The sequence below is a fragment of the Diaphorina citri genome, unplaced genomic scaffold (assembly GCF_000475195.1).
Source record: "Diaphorina citri unplaced genomic scaffold, Diaci psyllid genome assembly version 1.1 scaffold125, whole genome shotgun sequence".
Lineage (NCBI taxonomy): Eukaryota > Metazoa > Arthropoda > Insecta > Hemiptera > Psyllidae > Diaphorina > Diaphorina citri.
In genome coordinates this window covers 228,862-250,725 of record NW_007377562.1, presented here as the reverse complement: position 1 = coordinate 250,725, position 21,864 = coordinate 228,862, and the positions used below count along the sequence as shown (strand labels likewise).

The following is a 21,864-nucleotide window of genomic DNA, read 5'->3' as shown; positions in this document are numbered from 1 at the left end:
TAAATCGACCTATTAATTTGTGGCTTCCATTAAAAATTCCCCTCCAATAAAATAATAATATTTTTTCCCGGTTATATACGAGTATATAGATAGCTAACGGTTTATTATGGATGGAATAACTTCTTTGATATTACCTGTACTAGTGTTAGGTATTCTACATTTTTATGATTTATGCAAATTTAAATTTCCATGAAATCCTTTGATCTTGCCTACTTTATACGGGTCGATTGACATCAACACTATATTTCCAGTTGATGTGATTGACATCAATATAGTGTAAACATACCTTTACCCTTCATCGACATCAATATAGTGTGGACATACATACTTTTACCCTCCAACTTTTGCTATGTATCCATCGTTTTCTCTATCCCATTGAAGTGTCATGTTGTTTATCATTTCAGGAATTTTCAGATCTGGATACAGCCCCCCTAGCAGGCCGCTCCAGAATGAGGCCCAGTTTGACTGACATGAACATGGCCGTTGCTCAAAGATACTCGGATGACGTCAATTTGGTAAGTGGAATATGTTTCGTTTTGCCCCGGTGTCCCCTAATATCTAGATTTTAGTGTTTTCTAATGGTTTACCCCTGTTTTAATGTCATATTTTAGGAGTTCTAACTTTGTCTTGGTGAAACTTTTCAAGGATGTATGTTGTGTTAGCGCATTGCATAACTACTGAAGTTACCCGGCGTTCATACAAAATAGTAAACTTTGAATATGATTTCAATGATTCATACCCATCTTTGTCTCGTAAAAGTATTAAAATAAGTGATCAGGATGTTAGCAACCTGGACTTCAAAAGTTCACATGTAGCATACTTAAGTGTCTTCACAGGCGTAGTAGTCTTTAGGAGGTTCGGTAGGGTATCTGGTTTGGAATTTGGGCCTCGGGATTCGAACCCTTTTGACTTCAAGTAGCCAGGACTCCATTGCATCCCCCACACCCGTCACACTTCGCAGTCGTTCTGAAATCAGAAGAAATTAATGTAGGATTAATTATTGGATTAGTAGAGATTACCCACATTGAATCAATATCCAATTCTTCCTGACAAGTACAAATGTACTTAATTATTGGATTAGTAGAGATTACCCACATTGAATTAATATCCAATTATTCCTGACAAGTACAAATGTAAAGTCATACCAATTAGATTTTCAACGAAAAGTTACAACTTTTGAAGAACTGTTCCCAATTTTTGTACCTACATATTCACATGCCTTTAGGTTAGCTGCAACAAAGCTACCAACATTGGAATTTGCTGGTCTACTTCATATTCAACAATTTAGCAGACTCATCTTTGTAATCTTCTCCCCATCCATCAAGTAGAGACGTAGACCCATTTCATGCCTAAAAGGTGATACTGGTGTATCATCGTGCATCTCATTATAAATGCATGTAAACGAAATATACAATTATACATGGAATACCTCCACAAATAGTTGTAAATAATTATGCTATAATAGATCTAACATACAAAGAACTTCACTCATGTCTCAATCGGTACATGTGCAACTCAGATCAGTTGTTACATTGCAAGAAACAAGTCACGCCAATATTGTCAGAATATCTTCAAAATTTCTAACAACACGTGAAATGGACCTTGGACCAGGTCTTAATTTGACTTCAGAACAATTAATTCTGGGGGCGTAATTTTACAAAGTACAAAAACATCTGTGACTATGACATGACAAAATAGTAGATATACTGAACTACCAGTATCTAAACAAAGTTGAACATATCAAACAGTACTTCCACTATTGTTAAAGACATGTATAATTGGCTCCAGAGTAATAATCAACATCTTAAACAAGTATCATTCAATATAATTTGTCATGAACAAGATAAACCAATATTTAAAACTAATAAGTCAACTAGACATTAATTTTGTCCATCCAACCTGAAATGTGTGCCTCCAGTACACATAAGGTCTTGGTAATTGGAGAAGAAAATTGACAGATGATGATTTGTTTCTTATAGAAAGGTAGAAACATACTAGCACCACGTGACGTGATAGCAGTGTGGAGTCTACTTTATACTTAAATGTCTATGCTTAAATCTAAAATGAACTTAGGAATCAATGGGGATTGTCTATACACAGAAGAAAATTACATGGTACAAATCTGAAGATAATGCGAACCTTACCCATTATCATAACATTTTGATCAAAATCACAACAAGTCACCTAAAAAATGCATTAACTATCCTTATCAGAATACTCGGCTTACCCCCTTCTTATCAATATGTATTCACCTTAATCCAATATGCATTAATGTGGTATTCTCTTGAACAAAGTTTAATAGATACAATGTTGGCATTATTAACGTAGGATATTAACGTAAGTGATTTGCATTGGACATTACGATTCAGACGAAGGGCATTCATTTCCCCATTTCAAGGCTGAACCAAATTTGAATAAATCCGTTGCTTCTAAATTGACCATGGGGATCGTTTAATTTGATTTTTTATTACTTTCTCTGGCAATTTGATTTGGATTTACTACGTATACCTACGTCTAGATAGCGCGTAGGTCGTATGACGTGTGGGCAACGTACAATAGGGAATTAAAGACCCTGCTGGTCCCGTTAATGTTCATAATTATCATCAAGTACACTTTAAAGTTCTCTTTATTATTTTTTTCTTGTCCGAAGCTTATAGTGGTATTTGGGTCTATATGAGCGTGAATAATAGTGGATGGTGCTTTATAAGTTTGTAGTCCATTTCTCTGATAAATGAACTTTCGAATTATTGGATAATTTGAGATCACCAAGATGCTCCCCCCTGTCTTTCAAGACTCTTACGTTTCTTGTCTTTCAAAATGCTGTTGTCCAAGCATTATATGATTATGCTGAAATTCCATTGTCCGAAGTTCACCCTATTGCTCAATCATCTCAACATATTTAAAGTGAACTTCACACTTCACTGGAACTTAGCTACCTCTGAGATATTTGTTTTGAATTTGAATAAAATGTCTGAAGACACCCTAAATCGGACAACACCTAGGATCAAAGTACAAAGATGACGTTTAATTAAAAAGCAAATACTACGTTTAAGGAATGAATGTTCTACTTCTTCCCTATAGAATTAAATCACCACTTCAACAAAAGAAAGGAATATTAAATCTATTGGATAATAGTAGATTAGATAAATATCTGAGGACAACTGGAAGTTAATTTCGCTGGATATTTATTGAACGATTGTTCTAATCGCTAGATTTGGAGTTAGATATATTTGATCTTTGCAAATGACGAAACAAAAATGATTAGTTTTATAATAAATACTTCATTTTAATTTAGGTACTACACCGAATAGTTTCTTGGTAGACATCGGATTTGAATAGACTTATCTATACATTTACCTATTCTATCAGGTTTTATGTTGTCTTACTTCATACTACATTTTATTCTTTAATCCTGTCCTAATTCAAAACAATTATATCAAATCTCACACCACGCCCACTAGTTATCCTCCTGAAAATAATTCGAAGAAAGTGAAAACAATTCAACTTGTACCAAACTGTATACAGGAAACTTTCTAAACATAAACACTTTCCTCTCTGCTGTGTCCTTGATCAAACACAATACCCAGTGTGACACGGTACAGCGTCCTAAGTAATGCTCATTAAATCCTCGGCAAAATGACCCAGATCGATTCAGATCAGTAGATCAGCGCGATTCTTTCTGAAAGTACATTCTCGTATGTGGACTTGTGGAGCTCTTAATACTCTTAATGGTCGTCATTTGTAGAACTTCTTCGAAATCTTCTTGCTTGAAATCAGATCAAACATTTACGCTCAAGTCTCGATTGTCCTGGTTCCAGTTTGTTCCTAGTGATCAAGTTCAGTTCAGATTTATCTGGGCTACTTGATCCATTTTAATACCCAAGTTATCGGGGATTAAAAAGAACTTCCGGTCTCACCGTGGCTTTTTATTTTAATCAAATTTCCGCTAAGTATTGATGATATAGTCGATACTATCTAGCTCTGTCATATGTTTAAGGTGCTAAAACCTGATTCTACCTAATACTTGGTTCTCACTTAGTTTCTTTCCAACTTTAATGGTCGTCATTTGTAGAACTTCTTCGAAATCTTCTTGCTTGAAATCAGATCAAACATTTACGCTCAAGTCTCGATTGTCCTGGTTACAGTTTGTTCCTAGTGATCAAGTTCAGTTCAGATTTATCTGGGCTACTTGATCCATTTTAATAACCAAGTTATCGGGGATTAAAAAGAACTTCCGGTCTCACCGTGGCTTTTTATTTTAATCAAATTTCCGCTAAGTATTGATGATATAGTCGATACTATCTAGCTCTGTCATATGTTTAAGGTGCTAAAACCTGATTCTACCTAATACTTGGTTCTCACTTAGTTTCTTTCCAACTTTTTTTTTGCTGTACAATCACATCCATCATTGAAGGTTCTCAAATCAGATGCAATCTAAAGTAACATCGAAGCTATGCAAATAATATTTGCATATTTATTTCTAATAAATGATCTTCCTTGATTATCGCATATATTTTAATCAAATTTCCGCTAAGTATTGATGATATAGTCGATACTATCTAGCTCTGTCATATGTTTAAGGTGCTAAAACCTGATTCTACCCAATACTTGGTTCTCACTTAGTTTCTTTCCAACTTTTTTTGCTGTACAATCACATCCATCATTGAAGGTTCTCAAATCAGATGCAATCTAAAGTAACATCGAAGCTATGCAAATAATATTTGCATATTTATTTCTAATAAATGATCTTCCTTGATTATCGCATATATTATAATGTGAGATTGTGAGCTCAATCAGGTTTCTACCTCACATCCTGAAGAAAGTTCAGAAAGTAGTTGTCAGCTTTCTGGTGCTTGTTGAGTCTCTGAGCTGATCCTAACCCGGGAGCCTAGCAGATAGCACATATTGCGGCTTGTTAGTGACATTAAATGGAACTTAATTTCAGTCATAAAATAAATTCAGCCCGGGGGCTCCTGGGATTGGAATAAACCAGTTTGCCAGAACTTGGTTCCCAGCCCCAGCTTGGTCCAGTGGCGAATATGTTAGATGTCTTTATGAATTGCTTCTTGATGCGGTATTTGATTTATCTCAGTGTTCCTGTCTCACTAATATTAGCTATGTAGTTCTTGAGTAAATCATGAAATGAATGTAACTGCCAAATTTCTATCATCTGGATTATTAAATTCTCCAACAAATTGGTATGATGTCTTGGCAGAGGTTTCACGAGATCTGACTTGGAAAATAAATCACGTAAATCTATATTGATCTTGTTTTGACTCCTCAAGAAGTCTCGAAGAAATTACATCTTGATCCATATTGACCGTCAAAATTTCACAAAGTTTTGCTTAGATTCCACTGTGCTCGTCCTCCACTGAACTAAACTGAACTTGGTCTAAATCTTGCAAGTTTCTATAAAATATTCAATGAGAGTACTTAAGTTAAAGTCTTGGGGAAGCTGGATATTGCCCCACCCAGACAAGTCCAGCATTGTCTGGACAAAGTACTCTTGGTGCTTACAGTAATATTTAATGTTTTATGCAAATACAACCCGTAACTTGTAAGATTTAACTGTATTCTACTTGTAGTGCACTTTCTGGGTCATTGATTCTCGACCTTTGGATCACGGCTGGCCAATTGAATTGGATGTTTGCTAACTAAATGTCCGCTGGTAATAACTTGTAACTTGTTACCAGCAAAGAACAGAATTCAGGGAAACGCAATTTATTGTCCTAGATGTTTTTGGTGCAGTGTTCTCAGAAATACATTTAATTAACCACTCTAATTCTTCGATACTTGTAATGCTTTTTGAACAAATTCCAACATAAGTAATATGTATTTTCAGTACTGGGTACTTGAATTTTCATTGTTTCTCATTGCAACTTCTACAATACCACTTGTCACTGTCCTTACCAAATGTTCCTAATATGTCATGACATTCATTACTTTGTCACCATGTTCGTCTTCATATTGTTCCAAAAACGGAGTTGGTGTTTCACCTGAGGTCTTGACGAGGTCTTTTCCGTACACAGGAGACTTGTGTTCGCTATTTCCTTCCTCATTAGATGTTCTCTATGTTGTTGATTTGGTAGTGCGTGGTGTAGATGTCAGTAGTTCCAAAATAGTTTTGACTAGAACTATAGTTGTGAATTTTTGCTCGTATTGTATGAAAAACCTTCAGGCCATTGAGTTCTTGATGTGAATTGAACATCAAGACAGTCTCGTATGTAAGTATGTAGTCTCATTATTTGTCTATTTCACTTTTGATTTCTCAGGAAATGGATCAATCATATTCTTTTCGTCATTACTGCGGTGGAAAAATCGTGCTTCTAAAATTATCCAGTAAACTATAAAACCGCAGGCGCAGCTCGCTAATATAGCTATTCTGGTACAGGGTGTCATACGGGGTCCTTATCTCCCTAATCATATTTGCTTCTAAATTTCTATGCTGAAAAATCGGAAGAGACAGACATCTATTCTGTAGAGTCGTTAAAGCAATATTGTCTTTACAAAGGGGTCTCAAATACCTTCTCCTAGTCAAAAAAATACTCAGCTCAATTTTCTTGATTTTCTGCGAGGGTTGGTACTAGGTGAGGTTTGATGGTCAGTTCTCCGTTGTGGACACCTACTAATTGAGTTTTCAGTTTCATTCTGGCACTAGGGGGAAAAATCATAGGAAAAATCTACCTGTAGGAGTAGGAAAAAGTTTACTTGTTTCCTAATATTTACCACACTGTAGATATTATTCTGTATGTGAAATTACGTGGAGATGTAACACTCTCAGCACATTTCCCTGTTTCTGAATGATAATAACAAGTGTGTTATGTGACAATAGCGTCCTCTTCCATCCAACCTGAAATGTGTGCCTCCAGTACACATAAGGTCTTGGTAATTGGAGAAGAAAATTGACAGATGATGATTTGTTTCTTATAAAAAGGTAGAAACACACTACCACCACGTGACGTGATAGCAGTGTAGCTGGCCTGAACGAAATTACCTATAATATTATGGGAAAACGTTGAACTACATCTTTCTGACTCCACATGACTTCACGTGACGTGATGATTGTGTGTTTCTACCCCAAACAGTGTTTGAGATGAGAACAAAGTTGATCATTATTATGATTATGATTATTATTATTATTATTATTAATAATAATAATAATATTGTATCTACTATCTACCTTAAAAACGGGGAAAAACAAGATCATATTTGTGTACACTGCCAAATGGATGTCCGAAATGGGAACAAAAGGATGTCGTCAGTAGAATAAGGAGAGAAGGAGGGGATGTTGTTTAGGTCAGAAGAGGTTTCATGTAACAGGAATATTGTTTATATTCTTATTGTTAAACGAGGTATATTTACCATTTGTCTGTTATTTCACACAGTATGTCTCAAACAGACCTACCATTTATCTATAATCTTCTTTCACACAGTGTATCTCTTGGAGAGTGTTTGGGTCCAATATCTCTAGTTCCTACATCCTATAGAAGGTTAGGGCTATAGTGGTTTTCTACACAAGTTTAGGGACTACTTCAACATTGACATTTGTCTGTTATTTCACACAGTATGTCTCAAACAGACCTACCATTTATCTATAATCTTCTTTCACACAGTGTATCTCTTGGAGAGTATTAGGGTCCAATATCCCTAGTTCCTACATCCTATAGAAGGTTAGGGCTATAGTGGTTTTCTACACAAGTTTAGGGACTGCTTCAACATTGGAGTAATGCCACGCTTTACCTAGGCAGTAGTAAGCAAAAGGGGTAAATACCTTTCTAGCGACTTTTATGCTATGACTGTTGTGCTTTCCAACGACTGTTATGCTATGACCACCAAGTTCTTCGGTAGCTCATTAGATCATTGTTTGACCTAAATGAAAATATTAGAAAGCATAATAAAGGAGAAGGAAAAAAAAATCTTGAAAAAGGGCTCTTGATGAAGAACCTTTCTGGAATACTGATAAGAGAGAGAGAGAAAGAGAGAGAAAGAAAGAGAGAGAGAAAGAGAGAGAGAGGAGAGAGAGAGGAGAGAGAGAGGAGAGAGAGAGGGAGAGAGAGAGAGGGAGAGAGAGAGGGAGAGAGAGTTGACCACCAAGTTCTTCGGTAGCTCATTAGATCATTGTTTGACCTAAATGAAAATATTAGAAAGCATAATAAAGGAGAAGGAAAAAAATCTTGAAAAAGGGCTCTTGATGAAGAACCTTTCTGGAATACTGATAAGAGAGAGAGAGAAAGAAAGAGAGAGAGAGGAGAGGGAGAGAGGGAGAGGAGAGGGAGAGAGGGAGAGGAGAGAGAGGGAGAGGAGAGAGAGAAGAGAGATGGGGAGAAAGAAAGAAAGACGGGAGGTAGAACGAGAGAGGAGAGAGAGAAAAAATGAGCTTCTTTTAAATTGGCTTCCATACCCTATTTTTCATAGAATATTTTACATGGGAGCTTAAACTCCTTTTATTTGACGAAGCGTTGTTAAAAAAAGGTTTAGGTTCTATTTTCCTTCTTTCAAATTGGAATAAATGGGTTTTAGAAATTCAAATTTACATGCCAGGAGTCTTGTCTTCCCTCTCTCTTCCTCTACTTTCTCTTTTTTGACTTGCTTTCTCTCTTTCTCCCTCCCTCCTTCTTTCTCTCCCTTCCTCTACTTTCTCTTCCCCTCTCTTTCTCTCTTTTTCCCTCTCTCTCTTTCTCCCTCCCTCTCTCTCTTTCTTTCTACCTCTCTCTCTTTATTCCTCCCTCTCTCTTTCTCTACGGTTAAACCTGGGTGCACTCAGCCTCAAATTCCGTGCTATAGGAAGCCTTCTCCAACTCTCAAGTTGATTTTCCCATTTAATTTCAACATGTCACACTCCCAGGTCATTGCATCATCAGTGTCGTAAGAATATTTAATAATTTTTACAACTTTCTTCCGTGTAAAAGTAATTAAAAACACGGAAAGCTATTAAAACGGGAACTTCTTCATTAGTGGGTGTCACTTGGGTGTAGAAACAGGGAAATCAGGCCCAGAAAAAATATAAAGGGACAAAGGGATTTCGCTTTGGAAAAGTCAGTGCCAGGAAGTTGTGACCCGGAAAAACCCTCGGAACCATATGCTTATCCGGCAAGGGAAGAGGTCAGAAATTTTTCACCTTTGCCGGTATTCAAACCTGGCAACTCCGGTTTGAGCGTCAGTGCTCTACAACCCTCCCCTTGAAGATACGGTGAGAGCTATGTAGGATACTTATGTAAATGGAGACGACAATATAAGAGAAAACATAGAAGTTTTTTTTTTTTTTTTTTTTTTAAGTAGGTAAATGTTAGAAAAAGGTTTCCTAAGCCTTAATTTAAATGCAGACAAATGAAATAAATGAAAAAAGTTGAAGTTTGTTTTTTAATTTAAATATTTTGTTCGTTATAATTGTACAACAAAAGTCTACTTTATACTTAAATGTCTATGCTTAAATCTAAAATGAACTTAGGAATCAATGGGGATTGTCTATACACAGAAGAAAATTACATGGTACAAATCTGAAGATAATGCGAACCTTACCCATTATCATAACATTTTGATCAAAATCACAACAAGTCACCTAAAAAATGCATTAACTATCCTTATCAGAATACTCGGCTTACCCCCTTCTTATCAATATGTATTCACCTTAATCCAATATGCATTAATGTGGTATTCTCTTGAACAAAGTTTAATAGATACAATGTTGGCATTATTAACGTAGGATATTAACGTAAGTGATTTGCATTGGACATTACGATTCAGACGAAGGGCATTCATTTCCCCATTTCAAGGCTGAACCAAATTTGAATAAATCCGTTGCTTCTAAATTGACCATGGGGATCGTTTAATTTGATTTTTTATTACTTTCTCTGGCAATTTGATTTGGATTTACTACGTATACCTACGTCTAGATAGCGCGTAGGTCGTATGACGTGTGGGCAACGTACAATAGGGAATTAAAGACCCTGCTGGTCCCGTTAATGTTCATAATTATCATCAAGTACACTTTAAAGTTCTCTTTATTATTTTTTTCTTGTCCGAAGCTTATAGTGGTATTTGGGTCTATATGAGCGTGAATAATAGTGGATGGTGCTTTATAAGTTTGTAGTCCATTTCTCTGATAAATGAACTTTCGAATTATTGGATATTAGAGTTGCATTTGAGATCACCAAGATGCTCCCCCCTGTCTTTCAAGACTCTTACGTTTCTTGTCTTTCAAAATGCTGTTGTCCAAAATTATTGTCAGTTGCACTAAAATATGCTCGCTCGTGTATCATCAGACTCAATTTAGTCTGGAACTCATTATTCTCTATTATATCTGCCAACAGCTCGGTATCAGGTATTGCTTTGTGTTCCCTCGTAATTTATGCATTTTGAAAGTGAGATCAGACATTCTGAGAATACTCTCAGACACGTTGCTGCATCTTCAGATTTGACTTCACGTTCACATAGGAAGAAAACTATTTACAAAATCATTACACACCATGTTTCTCGCGAGGATTACGTTACTATAGTAACCAGAGGACGCTATGGTGTTGTCATAGCAACCTCGGGATACTACAGAGTTTCCATAGAAACCCTAGGACGCTATAGTTTCTCGTGGATCGCTTTCCGTAGGTCTTCCGTGGCTTTGTCGATCATATCTCGTTTGTTGAGTTTGTCTTCACACGCGAGGATTACGTTACTATAATAACCAGAGGACGCTATGGTGTTGTCATAGCAACCTCGGGATACTACAGAGTTTCCATAGAAACCCCAGGACGCTATAGTTTCTCGTGGATCGCTTTCCGTAGGTCTTCCGTGGCTTTGTCGATCATGTCTCGTTTGTTAAGTTTGTCTTCACAGGTGTAGTAGTCTTTAGGAGGTTCGGTAGGGTATCTGGTTTGGAATTTGGGCCTCGGGATTCGAACCCTTTTGACTTCCAGTAGCCAGGACTCCATTGCATCCCCCACACCCGTCACACTTCGCAGTCGTTCTGAAAGCAGAAGAAATTAATGTACGATTAATTATTGGATTAGTAGAGATTACCCACATTGAATTAATATCCAATTATTCCTGACAAGTACAAATGTAAATTATTGGATTAGTAGAGATTACCCACATTGAATCAATATCCAATTCTTCCTGACAAGTACAAATGTACAGTCATACCAATTAGATTTCCAACGAAAAGTTACAACTTTTGAAGAACTGTTCCCAATTTTTGTACCTACATATTCACATGCCTTTAGGTTAGCTGCAACAAAGCTACCAACATTGGAATTTGCTGGTCTACTTCATATTCTTATTCAACAATTTAGCAGACTCATCTTTGTAATCTTCTCCCCATCCATCAAGTAGAGACGTAGACCCATTTCATGCCTAAAAGGTGATACTGGTGTATCATCGTGCATCTCATTATAAATGCATGTAAACGAAATATACTTTTGACTGTAAGTGGTTATAGCTTTCGAGAGGTATAGCTCAAGTGTTCTTGCCGGCGAACAACATTTAAAAGCAAAGCAATAAAAGAAAGGATCATTAGAATCAAGGAAATAATATAGCTACACTGTTCCTATGTTATGAGTTGCTAACATTTAAATGCTGTGACGAATCTGATCGTAAAACTTAACTCGAAGCATAAGGCACTTAAAAAGCTCGTCTGAACTTTGTTGAGTCATAACGAAGTCGGGAGAATTCAATAGATAACAATGAGGTAAAAGTCCGGAACAATAGCACCAATATAAGCAACAATGCAGTCAACCGAACCATTCTGTACCAAACTACTTTCTTCAATGATGTGGTCGTAAATCAAATCTTTGACCGTACCGTGTTAATTGTTATTGGATAATTGGATATTGTTGTTCTAATGTTTTACATTTACACTCTGAGAGTCGTCTTGGATATTGATGTTTGTCGTGGTGATCTTGTCATAGAATATTCAATCCCACTGATCACTGATTCAATCACTGGTTGATCATCAAATTCATCAGTTGCATTTATGAATCTAGATGCATTGGGCACTTTCTCTTGTTCTGTAGAGATGTTCTTGGCAAGAGGTTCAAATGTTAATTATTGTATGTACCTGCAGATTTCATCACATTTTCGTTTCTATTTGTGGGCGCTGATTTCATCATTAGTGGTGTCATCATTTTCATGGTATACCTATTAATAATAATTATCTCATCAATTTCGCCTTCACTTTTTAGACTCTTGAATTCGACTATGACCACGACTATAAGAACTTCTAGGTTCCTTTTTATACCACAGTAACAAATCAGGAATTTTATTGAAGTTTTATCCCAGAGTGATCAATCTTGTTGTCTTTGATATTTCTTTGAATTATAATATCGAATGTATAGTTCACATTAATCATTGTGCATTTGCAGTCATACAGTAAGATGAAGAAAAGATTTTGCAGGTCGCAAATCATGTGAATAATAAAACTCATGAGAACTTTCTTGCTGAGACCAGATTTCTGATCAGAATGGTACAGCAAACTTTTAGTTTGAATTCATTTGAGCACATTTCATAATCATTGAAATCCATCTCTTGGAAACAGTCCAGTGATCATTGCCGAGCTATTGAAATGTTTCGGTGTATAAGTTTGTAACGAGATGATTGAATCAGACAAATATATGAAACTTGCATCAGAGACAGCACTAATGTTGTTCATATGACAGTATCAACTTCATTTGCTAAGACAAAAATAGAAATTGCTCCGTACACTAATATTGGGTTTATTCTACGTGAACTATGAAGCTATGAACTATTATGTTCATTTCATAATCTTGTCAGAGGATTTATTTTAATGAACTTTTGGGGATTAATTTGTTACTTGATGACTTTCTAGAAATACTTACTTAGCTCCGTACACTAATATTGGGTTTATTCTACGTGAACTATGAAGCTATGAACTATTATGTTCATTTCATAATCTTGTCAGAGGATTTAATGAACTTTTGGGGATTAATTTGTTAACTTTTGGGGATTAATTTCGATGACTTTCTGGAAATTGAGCTTGTACATTAAATGTCTACTGATGATAGGACAAAGTTGATTACCTAGTTGAACATGAACATTATACTAGGTGTCAATTTATCCTGTGGTTCTTTGAAACATTGACCCAGAATGACGGAAGACAACAACAGAATTATGGCTCTAAGTTTTAGACAACATGCTTTTACTTTAAAGGGACTTGAATATTCTATTTTTTTTTCCTTATCCTCGTGAGGTACAGTAGGTACATTTAAATTTTCAAGAGACTCCGTTTAAGTAACGGTGGAAAAAAGGATGTACAATAGAAAGCCATTTGAACACATGTCAGAGTATGCACAGCTCCAGAAGACATATTGATGTTGACAACCTGTGATTGTCATGACAACTTGCATTACAATTCCTACGAGCTTGAAAACTTTAATTATCTTTTCTTCCAAGTTCTCAAGAAGCTCTCTGAAGTCTCTGACAAGTTCCATGCTCTGAATATTTGATTCAAGCTCTTGTATTTGATTCCAACAGAGAAGACGAAGAAGCAGCATCAGAAGAAGAAGATCGTCCTCTTCTTCTCAAGAAGAAAGAGAAGAGGAAGAAGAAGTCCAGGCGTAGTCCACCTGTGTATGAAGATGGTATACGTTGGTAGTGACCCACTTCTGAAGGATTACACGCAAGTTATCTGATATTTGGATTAGAGCTCTCATCATCCTCATATCGTGTTCATCTGACAACCGGATTGACGGACGCTGATAATCCCGGTTAACATACCTACCCTGGTTAACGTTGTGGTTAACCTACTGTTTAGTGATCGAGAGTTGGTATTCTGAAAGTTGTTGGTAACGTCTTCTATCCCGGCCGTTGCGTTGATAAATCCCTTATCCCTATCTTGTGATAGAAAGTGGAGAAAAATAATTCAAGATGAAAATATTACTATGGACAGAATCAAGACAGTTTCTATTGATCGTTGAAATGGAGAGTTAAGTGGAAATGAGAAGTGGTAAGACGGGTATAAGTAGTCATTTTGAGCTTCAACCCTTGGGTATCTCAGGGTGGTAAGCTCAATCGAATGTATAGTTCACATTAATCATTGTGCATTTGCAGTCATACAGTAAGATGAAGAAAAGATTTTGCAGGTCGCAAATCATGTGAATAATAAAACTCATGAGAACTTTCTTGCTGAGACCAGATTTCTGATCAGAATGGTACAGCAAACTTTTAGTTTGAATTCATTTGAGAACATTTCATAATCATTGAAATCCATCTCTTGGAAACAGTCCAGTGATCATTGCCGAGCTATTGAAATGTTTCGGTGTATAAGTTGAATCAGGCAGATGATTGAATCAGGCAAATGAAACTTGCATCAGAGACAGCACTAATGTTGTTCATATGACAGTATCAACTTCATCTGCTAAGACAAAAATAGAAATTGCTCCGTACACTAATATTGGGTTTATTCTACGTGAACTATGAAGCTATGAACTATTATGTTCATCTCATAATCTTGTCAGAGGATTTAATGAACTTTTGGGGATTAATTTGTTACTTGATGACTTTCTAGAAACTGAGCTTATACATTAAATGTCTACTGATGATAGGACAAAGTTGATTACCTAGTTGAACATGAACATTATTACTAGGTGCTAGGTGTAAATTTATCCTGTGGTTCTTTGAAACATTGACCCAGGATGACGGAAGACAACAACAGAATTATGGCTCTAAGTTTTAGACAACATGCTTTTACTTTAAATCGACTTGAATATTCTATTTTTTTCTTATCCTTGTGAGGTACAGTAGGTACATTTAGATTTTCAAGAGACCCCGTTTATGTAACGGTGGGAAAAAGGATGTGCAATAGAAAGCCATTTGAACACATGTCAGAGTATGCACAGCTCCAGAAGACATATTGATGTTGACAACCTGTGATTGTCATGACAACTTGCATTACAATTCCTACGAGCTTGAAAACTTTAATTATCTTTTCTTCCAAGTTCTCAAGAAGCTCTCTGAAGTCTCTGACAAGTTACATGCTCTGAATATTTGATTCAAGCTCTTGTATTTGATTCCAACAGGATTCCATCACATGCTGGGAGCCCAGTTAGATTTTATTTACTACTATAACATGTAGATATAACAGGAAAAAAGGAGAAATTTTCCCATGTTTTCAAATTGAATTATCAGCTGCTACGTGTTTTCTACTTGACTGAGTAGAGCAATAATTCAATAAAAAGCCCACGTTTGAAGGATATGAGTATAATATGGAAATGGGCTTTCATATGAAGTGCACCATCATTACAACAATGAGTAGTTAGTAGTAATTTGATAACGTATACCAGGGACTCTGTTCAACTTGAGACAAATGAACTGGAAGTAAAGAAGGGATCAATCAATTTACAGTTGATAAGTTTTGCCAGACGTAAAGTTTAAGGTTGAGATGTCTCTTTCATCTCACCTCATGTATTCATCTTGGGAAAAGTTTCACAAACATATTTGACATTATGATTTCATTACTCTTAACCACGATGCTGTGGTCTGGGGTCTGGCGGCAATGAATCATTTTGACATCACCCCATGTTTAGTGTACTAAGTAGACATAATTGCAGAAAGTTGACCCCGGGAGCTGTTAATAGGTTGTAGGATGCCAAATTCAGTTAGCATACTTTTCAGAATTCAAGTTCGAGTGAAAAAAACATTGGACCGTATTTTCGACAGAAATTAATAACATTTATTTGAAATTCATGACTCATTTTCATAATGGGCAACATTGCCACCATTTCCACGCAAGTCATGCTGTGTTCATAAAGCCGTGTTCAACGAGTTCTAGTCAGGCGTACCTATCTACCTATACAACATTTTGTAGGAGCTTAACCCATCCTTTAAGGCTGTTTGCCCCTACACCTAAGCCTCAGATTGGGCTTTTTGTGTATGCCAAATACCTATACAACATAGTTTCAGTCAAAATTTCTAATGGATTTATTGAACGTGAGAAGTTTTAATGTTCACACTCTGGTTTCACGGATCACATTGAATTCCAATAAAATCAGATGCAGAAAACGGTCCAGTCAGAATCCCGTATCCCAGGTCATGATTGCTGGAGCGCGCCGGTCAGTTTATAACACATATTGATAGTATATCTGCAGATGCATAGTATGCCTGGATATCCATAGAATACATTATACACAGGTGTACCATTGTCTGGACGCATAACCACGGATAAAATACTGAGTGTTACAGTGTTATCAATGCACTGGTGAAGTGGACCCCATTTTATAAATAATTTCTCATTTCCTACATAAAACTTGAGAAAATGTGTAAGAAATTTTGATTGATTTAATTTTGACTCAGCAGATAGAAAATCTTGGAAGTGCTAAAGTTATAAAAATTCAAGTGGTCCTTTTACAACAGTAACTAAGGGTGTAGATCTGTAGATGTGTCCCTGGGCATTGGCTGATTGACTCATCAGCTGGTTTTTAGCCCCTAAAAGTGGCCCATGGTAAAAGACCATTTCAGTCCTAATCAAAGTAATATATTAATCTATCCTTCTGTTACCACTACCATCCTGTACGCTGTACAGTACTGTACACGTAGTAAACGCTCTATGGATTCGCATAGAAGACGAAGAAGCAGCATCAGAAGAAGAAGATCGTCCTCTTCTTCTCAAGAAGAAAGAGAAGAGGAAGAATATGTTCAGGCATAGTTCACCTGTGTATGAAGATGGTATACGTTGGTAGTGACCCACTTCTGAAGGATTACACGCAAGTTATCTGATATTTGGATTAGAGCTCTCATCATCCTCCTCATATCGTGTTCATCTGACAACCGGATTGACGGACGCTGATAATCCCGGTTAACATACCTACCCTGGTTAACGTTGTGGTTAACCTACTGGTTAGTGATCGAGAGTTGGTATTCTGAAAGTTGTTGGTAACGTCTTCTATCCCGACCGTTGCGTTGATACATCCCTAATCCCTATCTTGTGGTAGAACGAGGAGAAAAATAATTCAAGATGAAAATATTACTATGGACAGAGTCAAGACAGTTTCTATTGATCGTTGAAATGGAGAGTTAAGTGGAAATGAGAAGTGGTAAGACGGGTATAGTCATTTTGAGCTTCAACCCTTGGGTATCTCAGGGTGGTAAGCTCGGCCCATTATTGTCATACCTGCCCATAATGGTCCCTACACTGTCCATAATAAAATTGTCACCGGATTGGCGGACGCTAGAGTAGTTCTGATAATCCCCGGTTAACATACCCTGGTTAACGTTGTGGTTAACCTACTGTTTAGTGATCGAGAGTTGGTATTCTGAGAGTTGTTGGTAACGTCTTCTATCCCGGCCGTTGCGTTGATAAATCCCTTATCCCTATCTTGTGATAGAAAGGGAAGAAAAATAATTCAAGATGAAAATATTACTATGGACAGAGTCAAGACAGTTTCTATTGATCATTGAAATGGAGAGTTAAGTGGAAATGAGAAGTGGTAAGACGGGTATAGTCATTTTGAGCTTCAACCCTCGGGTATCTCAGGGTGGTAGCTCGGCCCATTATTGTCATACCTGCCCATAATGGTCCCTACACTGTCCATGATAAAATTGTCAGTTGGGCTCTAAATAAACATGAGTAGGTACTGTTCATTCTATTGTGTTTTGTGGAGCAAGTACTTTTCTATCGTAGGTGTGCTTACCTTGACTTTATGTTTTTATATCAATATGTTCTAATGTGTTAATGCATTAAAAGTGTTACATTGTGTATTTTTACGAGTTGCTCTTTCGGTCCAATCTTAGTTGAAGGATGATTTTTATTTTGGTTAAATGTCAATGTTTGGTGTGTATCCAAAGAGTTCCTGATAATCCGTCATGGCCTACTCTGTGTGTGTTTTTTTTTTTTGAAGGAATGAAACAGATAGTTCAAACATTGGTACATTTAAGTACCTATTACAGGGGTTTCCAACTAGCGGCCACAAGTAGCCCACCAGACCATTTTCGTGGCCCGCGAAGCTTTTTGAGATTTGCAAAAAACTTACCTGAATGTAAAAAAAGGCAAAAATCATCGAATACTTTTTAAAAAATTTCGCCTGTGGCGCTCAAAATTCGATCGGACTGCATTTCTGAAAAGTTTGGGGGGAGGGGGTGCTTCGCTATGTACATATGTAGCCCGCATACACATGGAAGTTGGAAACCCCTGACCTATTACATGGAAGTCAACAAACAAGAAGAATACATCAAAATGAAGCTATACTAAATAGCGTATTGCTTCTGGATCCAATTACTGGGCTCTGGGTCTGGCAAGAAAGCTTGTAATGACTGTGAGAATTCAATGAAATTGTTTGATACAAAGAAATGAATGACAGAATAATTTTAACATTACAGTTCGCAAACTTAAAGGAGGAAAAAAACGACTGGTGAACTCATGAATGACTTGATAATCGTCACTTTGAACAGCCCAAGAATAAGATCAAGTTTTTTATTTGCTTTTAATTTAGTTCTTATAAAAAATCCTTTTTTTCTCTCTCTCCTTGGACTTCTTGGAATCGGATACATTCCTCAACAAGTATTGACAATTAGATCTTGAAGAGATATTGGCAATTAAAAGAGATCACAGTCAAACACTCCAGACAAGATCAATTTGATAAACTTCTGACTCAAGAATCATATCAAGTAGTCAATGACGTCAACGATCGAGGTATACTTGAACGATTAGCCGGGTTAAAAGTTCACTTAAAGGTGGGTACACACGGTCAAAATAATGGATGGAGTCTAATTCGAATGGGTACCTATTTATTGTAAACGGCAAGTCAATTTCGTGGATGCATTTACTCACGCGATGGATTTTGGATTTGCTGAGCCGCAGCCCATAGAATGGACTTATGGATCTACCTTAAGAAGTCGTGTGTAGCTACCTTAAGGAAAGAATCTTGTACTTTTATCCGTGAAAAATAAGCTTATTTAATTTGTCTTCAAACATGGAATTGGACAAGTAATGGTGATAATGAGAAAGCCGTCTGCGTATGTTGATTGCATTTAATTTTCTTTCTATAAATGACTGTTCTCAATTATCTGATTTGCGAATTGTTTAATGAGAACTTTTTACATCACGTCTTATCCAGCGTTGAGGTAGATAGCTAGATTCTAGATAGTACAGATTGTACCCTTAGAGGACTTGATAATTTAATCAGTCTCACAACAATCTTAATTTGGACACGAAAAAGTTCCATGTTAAGTAAACCACAAACAATCATATCCCGCGAGTCTGGCTAGCAAAAGCTGTCCATCCAATTCTTAGCATCATATCTCTGTCCACACAACTGTCATCAAATTAATTATAAAAAATACCTAATATGAATCAACCGATCAACATGATTCCTCATTAATCTGAATGATTCATTTCCCAGGATACCTACGCCTTCCGAGTTCAGATAGTTATCTTCGGTGTTATATAACTTCTTGTCCCTATGAGCAATGGTCAATTGATCATCCAAGTCATATATTTAAATGACTTGTTACTTTGAAAGGACGTTCATCTATTAAACAAAACATCCTACTTTGATAGCACGTTCATCCATGGAACATAACATCCAATACTTTTCTGTTCAAAACAATCTCTGCCTCATGGGTTCGTCCTGTCTATTTTTACTTCCCTTCGAAACTCCAAAGGTGGTAAAGCTGTCAAGAAAAGGTCGCCCGTGTTAACCATTGTACACCTACTGTGTGTAAGACTAAAATAATGGAATAATCTTCCGGTTGACTTGTAGGACCTGTTGATCTTTCACTCTGACAGCGCAGAATATTGCATCTCCTCTGTTTCGAAGCTTGTTTCGTAACAATGAAACAGCTGTCATACTGTCTCTTGTAACAGAGGGCGTCCGATGAAAAGAGATGTAAATTGTGCTGATATAACAACATAACACAAGAGTACCAGAAAATAACCTTTCGAAATTTCCAAATATGTATTTACAAATGGAATACCAACAGAAAATCGAATGGTAGAATCAAAGAAGAAACCGAAATTCAGGCACATCCTCTAAAAATGTACCAATCTACTAATGCTTGCTTGCAGTAAACCCGGCACCTACAGGCCGTCTAGCAACCGTAGTACCACTGCTGGACCAACGTGATTCTATTATTGCAAGAGTAGTTCGTTTTTTGCATAAAATTAAATGCAATGGTTACAAATCCGCAATCTGTTTACATAATAGAGTTTGTGTGGGTGTGTCCGATGTCATCCTATACCATCTCGTCGCCTGGTTTCAATTCAAACTGGATTTAAATTCGTGTCAGTGTTGTGGACGAATGTTTTTAGGTCTGAGCGTTCCGAGAGGTGTCTCGATTTGGGTATTCCCAGTCATTGAGATCAGAATTATAATCACTAAGGATTCTGTCGGAAAGAAGATTGCCCGAAGACATCCTACACCAGATGACCAGAGCGTAAGCATCCTTGTGTTAGCAGTATTGTATTTATCAAAGTTAAAGAATCCTGCTTCGACTTTTGTTGTCACATGAAGAACAACCCTTTCTTTCTGCTAAGATCCAATGAGATTTATCTCATTAGGCTCGCCTTTTTCGTTGGAATTTAAATCTCGATTGCTCTCACGAATGTACCCTCTTCTTCTAAAGAGATTAAATGTCAAACTGTACCTACCTATGATGTGTTGGCAAGGTGCTTTTAAATAAACATGCCTCTCTGATAATTCATGAGGTCGACAATACACCTATTTCTGTCTAAGTAGGTTCGCACTCTTCCAACAGGATTCCATCACATGCTGGGAGCCCAGTTAGATTTTATTTACTACTATAACATGTAGATATAACAGGAAAAAAGGAGAAATTTTCCCATGTTTTCAAATTGAATTATCAGCTGCTACGTGTTTTCTACTTGACTGAGTAGAGCAATAATTCAATAAAAAGCCCACGTTTGAAGGATATGAGTATAATATGGAAATGGGCTTTCATATGAAGTGCACCATCATTACAACAATGAGTAGTTAGTAGTAATTTGATAACGTATACCAGGGACTCTGTTCAACTTGAGACAAATGAACTGGAAGTAAAGAAGGGATCAATCAATTTACAGTTGATAAGTTTTGCCAGACGTAAAGTTTAAGGTTGAGATGTCTCTTTCATCTCACCTCATGTATTCATCTTGGGAAAAGTTTCACAAACATATTTGACATTATGATTTCATTACTCTTAACCACGATGCTGTGGTCTGGGGTCTGGCGGCAATGAATCATTTTGACATCACCCCATGTTTAGTGTACTAAGTAGACATAATTGCAGAAAGTTGACCCCGGGAGCTGTTAATAGGTTGTAGGATGCCAAATTCAGTTAGCATACTTTTCAGAATTCAAGTTCGAGTGAAAAAAACATTGGACCATATTTTCGACAGAAATTAATAACATTTATTTGAAATTCATGACTCATTTTCATAATGGGCAACATTGCCACCATTTCCACGCAAGTCATGCTGTGTTCATAAAGCCGTGTTCAACGAGTTCTAGTCAGGCGTACCTATCTACCTATACAACATTTTATCTCATTAGGCTCGCCTTTTTCGTTGGAATTTAAATCTCGATTGCTCTCACGAATGTACCCTCTTCTTCTAAAGAGATTAAATGTTAAACTGTACCTACCTATGATGTGTTGGCAAGGTGCTTTTAAATAAACATGTCTCTCTGATAATCCATGAGGTCGACAATACACATATTTCTGTCTAAGTAGGTTCGTACTGGACAGTTTTGGGCTTGGTTCTATAGGAATCAGCAGAAATATGTATCCAACAAGTCTTATGCCATTGTTTAGCCTGCCTCGTTGGTGTAGTGGTCAAGGCGCTCGCCTGGTAAACAGGAGGGCATGGGTTCAATCCCAGCCGAGGTATGGAATTTTATCAGCAGAAATATGTATCCAACAAGTCTTATG

The 21,864-nt window shown here is 36.8% G+C and overlaps 1 protein-coding gene across 1 annotated transcript in view; it reads left to right on the top strand.

Moving 5' to 3' along the window:
- The window catches only part of LOC103524914, a 116,749-nt gene that overhangs the window by 65,836 nt on the left and 29,049 nt on the right, over positions 1-21,864 (top strand). The window contains exon 13 of the mRNA XM_026820184.1: positions 405-515. Within this exon, the coding sequence (XP_026675985.1) occupies positions 405-515 (111 nt within the window). The remainder of the gene's footprint in view (positions 1-404; positions 516-21,864) is intronic.